The sequence below is a fragment of the Triticum urartu genome, chromosome 7A (genome assembly GCF_056163025.1).
Source record: "Triticum urartu cultivar PI428250 chromosome 7A, HENAU_Tu73, whole genome shotgun sequence".
NCBI classification, from domain to species: domain Eukaryota; kingdom Viridiplantae; phylum Streptophyta; class Magnoliopsida; order Poales; family Poaceae; genus Triticum; species Triticum urartu.
The window spans coordinates 672141249-672144282 of NC_141879.1; the positions used below are offsets into that span (position 1 = coordinate 672141249).

The following is a 3034-nucleotide window of genomic DNA, read 5'->3' on the forward strand; positions in this document are numbered from 1 at the left end:
GGAAAACTCTAGCAAACGAACTATACGATCTTGTGCTATGTTTAGGATTGGGTCTTGTCCATCACATCATTCTCCTAATGATGTGATCTCATTATCAATGACATCCAATGTCCATAGTCAGGAAACCATGACTATCTGTTGATCAACGAGCTAGTCAACTAGAGGCTTACTAGGGACATGTTGGTGTCTGTTATTCACACATGTATTACGATTTCCGGATAACACAATTATAGCATGAATAAAGACAATTATCATGAACAAGGAAATATAATAATAATGCTTTTACCATTGCCTCTAGGGCATATTTCCAACAGTTAGAATTCCCGCCGCCGGCGCCGCCGGCCGGGCTTCGCCCGGGCGCGCCCTCTGGCTGCGGCAGGAGGGGGGAGAGGGGAGGGGAAGTGGAGAGGCGCCGGCGGGTAGGGTTCCTCCCCTGCCGCCCGTGGGGGCGCCAGAGGAGGTGAGTGGTCGTCTGGTTTGAGGCTAAGATTCGCACAATGTTACTCCATATTACCCCACACTACTATTAAGATTTTACCTATAAGGTTTCTCCTAGTAGTGTTTGTTTGCGCTAGACTTTATGTATGACCCCGTTCTACACATGGTGATCTAGGTGAAATTCTCAATATTTTTGCCCAGACCACGACAAGGTAACGCAATAAGTTATTATATAGTGTATCCTAAGAAAAACAAGTTACTACATTTGCTACAGAAATACACTTCATATAACCAGTATTGTTTTTTTTTTCTCGGTTTTGTCGCAAATACACATTTGAGAGTTGCCTCATCTCCATGGTAGTAGTGCAGAGACCGGCAACTTACATGACAATGAAGCACAGACAAAGGCAACAATCATCTAAACCTGAACCAGACGGCTCTTATTCTGGAAAGTGGCGGCGACGGCGGACATGTAGAAGAAAATGTGGAAGGTAGGGTTTTGCTGCCGTCAGTCGACGTAAATAGCTGGGCTAGACACTACGTGACCCGCCAGAGCAACGCCATGCGGCGGCACCGGTCCGATGGAGGAGACGAGTTTCGGACTGTCGGGTTTCCTGGCGTTTTCGCGTGGGACCCCGTCGTCAGTCCGACGTGGCGGGCGCATCTGAGCACCCCATATCCGCCTCATATTTAGGCTAGATATGAGGGGTACTGGTCAGCCCGGTGTTTGAGTCCCGTTTGAGGGGGGCATCTGGATCGAAAAATCGTGACCGGTCAGTGACCGGACGGACCGCCTGAGCGTTTGAGGCCGGTTTGAGACGCCTGGCTGTAGATGCTCTAAACGCTCTTATATTTCTTTACCGAGTATATCCTAAAGAAACAAGTTACTACATTTGCTAGAGAAACGCACTTCATATGACCAGTATTCTTCTTTTCTGTCAGTTTTGTCTCAAATGCACATTCGAGAATTGCCAATTTGCCATCATATTAGTACTGATGAATCACGGACAAAGGCAACAATCATCTAAACCTGAACAAACGGCTCTTATTCTGCCATGCATGCATGCTGGTTGGTTACCTTCGTAGCCAACCAAACTTGAGACATCTCCGTCACCACGTAGCATAATCAATTGATCATTTCGACGATTGATCAACTGTTGACGACCCTGCAGTTGCGCCTGATCTGGCCGCTGGCCCCTGTGAGGGGGGCGATGTTGCCCATCTTGATCATGGCGGTCACGAAGTCGGCGGCGAAGAGCGCCGGGTTGGAGCCGTACTGGCGCACCAGCGCGTCCTGGGAGCCGCCGTTGAAGAGCTCCTGGTCCGAGTGTAGCAGGCCGCGCTGGGCGACCAGGTTGCGGTAGTAGGCGTTGTCGAAGACGAGCTGGGTCTGCGCATCGAACGGCGCCAGGTTGGCGTCGCCGGCAGGGGCCGCGGCGGGGCATGTCTGCCGGCGCAGCGCTGCGAAGGCCGGGTCGATGTTGGTGCCGTTGTAGATGTGGTCGCGGAAGAACTGGCACTGCGAGAAGCCGATGGTGTGCGCGCCGGAGAGCGCCGTGAGGTCGCGCGGGGTCAGCTGCTTCTTGTCGAACGCGCGGATGAGCTGGTCGAGGTTCAGCGTCGGCCCTGGGAGGTCGGCGTTCGCCTCTGCCAGGCTCGCCGTCGTCGAGTCCCGCCGGCCCAGCGGCACCGCCCAGCTCGGCCCGCCTAGCTGCAGGAACGACCGGTCCAAGTGTTGTCAGCATTAATTAAATATGCAGCCACTAGCATTTTGACGCTATGCATGCACGTGCAGTGTCCATTGTTGTATGTACCAGAAACGTGCCGTCGCGTGCGGCAAGGGCGACGATGTCGGCGCAGGAGACGACGCCGGGGCAGACAAGCTCCACGGTGGCCTTGATCCGGTCGATCACCTCGTAGCCGCGCACGGAGTTCACGTTCGGGAAGGCCGTCTTCTCGCCGACGAAGCTGCCCACATCATCCAGAAGAATGGATCCGTCACAGCCCTGACAAAAAATCCACCATTAACCCTGACCTTGTCCGTGAAAACGGAACCCATCAATCGTAATCTAACTACGCTCGCTCCCTAGATAGCTAAATCGATCTACATATAGTTACTTGAACAAAGCAGTCATGGAAGTGGAGCCTGAGGAGGGAGGCGCCCATTCGGCGCTCGGCGAGGAGCGCGGCGATCATGGTGGCGCGCACGGTGAGCTCCAGCAGGGGGCAGCTCGTGGCGTAGAAGGACGGCGAGAGCTGCCCATATGCGGCGGAGGAGAGGAGGGAGAGGGCGAGCAAGAAATGCCATGTCCTGGAAGCCATGGCCGATATGCTAAGCTCACAAATTGATCTAGCTAAACTCAGTGTAGGATAGCTCAGTAGCTTGCTTAGCTGCCTATTTATAGTGGTCTGTATTGCATGAAATGCATGTAGGATGGTCAAAGTTAGGCCGCGAGGTCCTTCTCTGGTTGACAAAGCGCAACACAACTCTACGTAGATGCCAGAAACTGATCTATCATCACATAATGCCCACATGCCATGTCACTAGCAAGTGGCATTTCGTGTATATACGAATAATTATATAAGCAAGCTTTCG

General features: G+C 52.9%; 1 protein-coding gene across 1 annotated transcript; it reads right to left on the minus strand.

The window, feature by feature from the left end:
- Nucleotides 1–1352: 1352 nt before the first annotated feature.
- On the minus strand, nt 1353–2821 carry LOC125526643 (peroxidase 70-like). Its single transcript, XM_048690065.2, has 3 exons — nt 2557–2821; nt 2253–2444; nt 1353–2149 (listed from the first exon to the last, which is right to left on the minus strand). The coding sequence occupies exons 1-3, from the start codon at nt 2758–2760 to the stop codon at nt 1589–1591; spliced, it is 957 nt and encodes a 318-aa protein (XP_048546022.1). The 5' UTR covers nt 2761–2821; the 3' UTR covers nt 1353–1588.
- Between the last annotated feature and the right edge of the window lie 213 nt (nt 2822–3034).

What these genes read in the sequence shown, in the direction of transcription:
- LOC125526643 (XM_048690065.2), bottom strand. Translation starts at nt 2,760, where the DNA reads ATGGCTTCCAGGACATGGCATTTCTTGCTCGCCCTCTCCCTCCTCTCC. An exon ending in TCCATGACTGCTTTGTTCAA is followed by an intron (nt 2,445 to 2,556) that starts GTAACTATATGT and finishes ATTTTTTGTCAG; the next exon opens with GGCTGTGACGGATCCATTCT. An exon ending in CACGCGACGGCACGTTTCTG is followed by an intron (nt 2,150 to 2,252) that starts GTACATACAACA and finishes TCGTTCCTGCAG; the next exon opens with CTAGGCGGGCCGAGCTGGGC.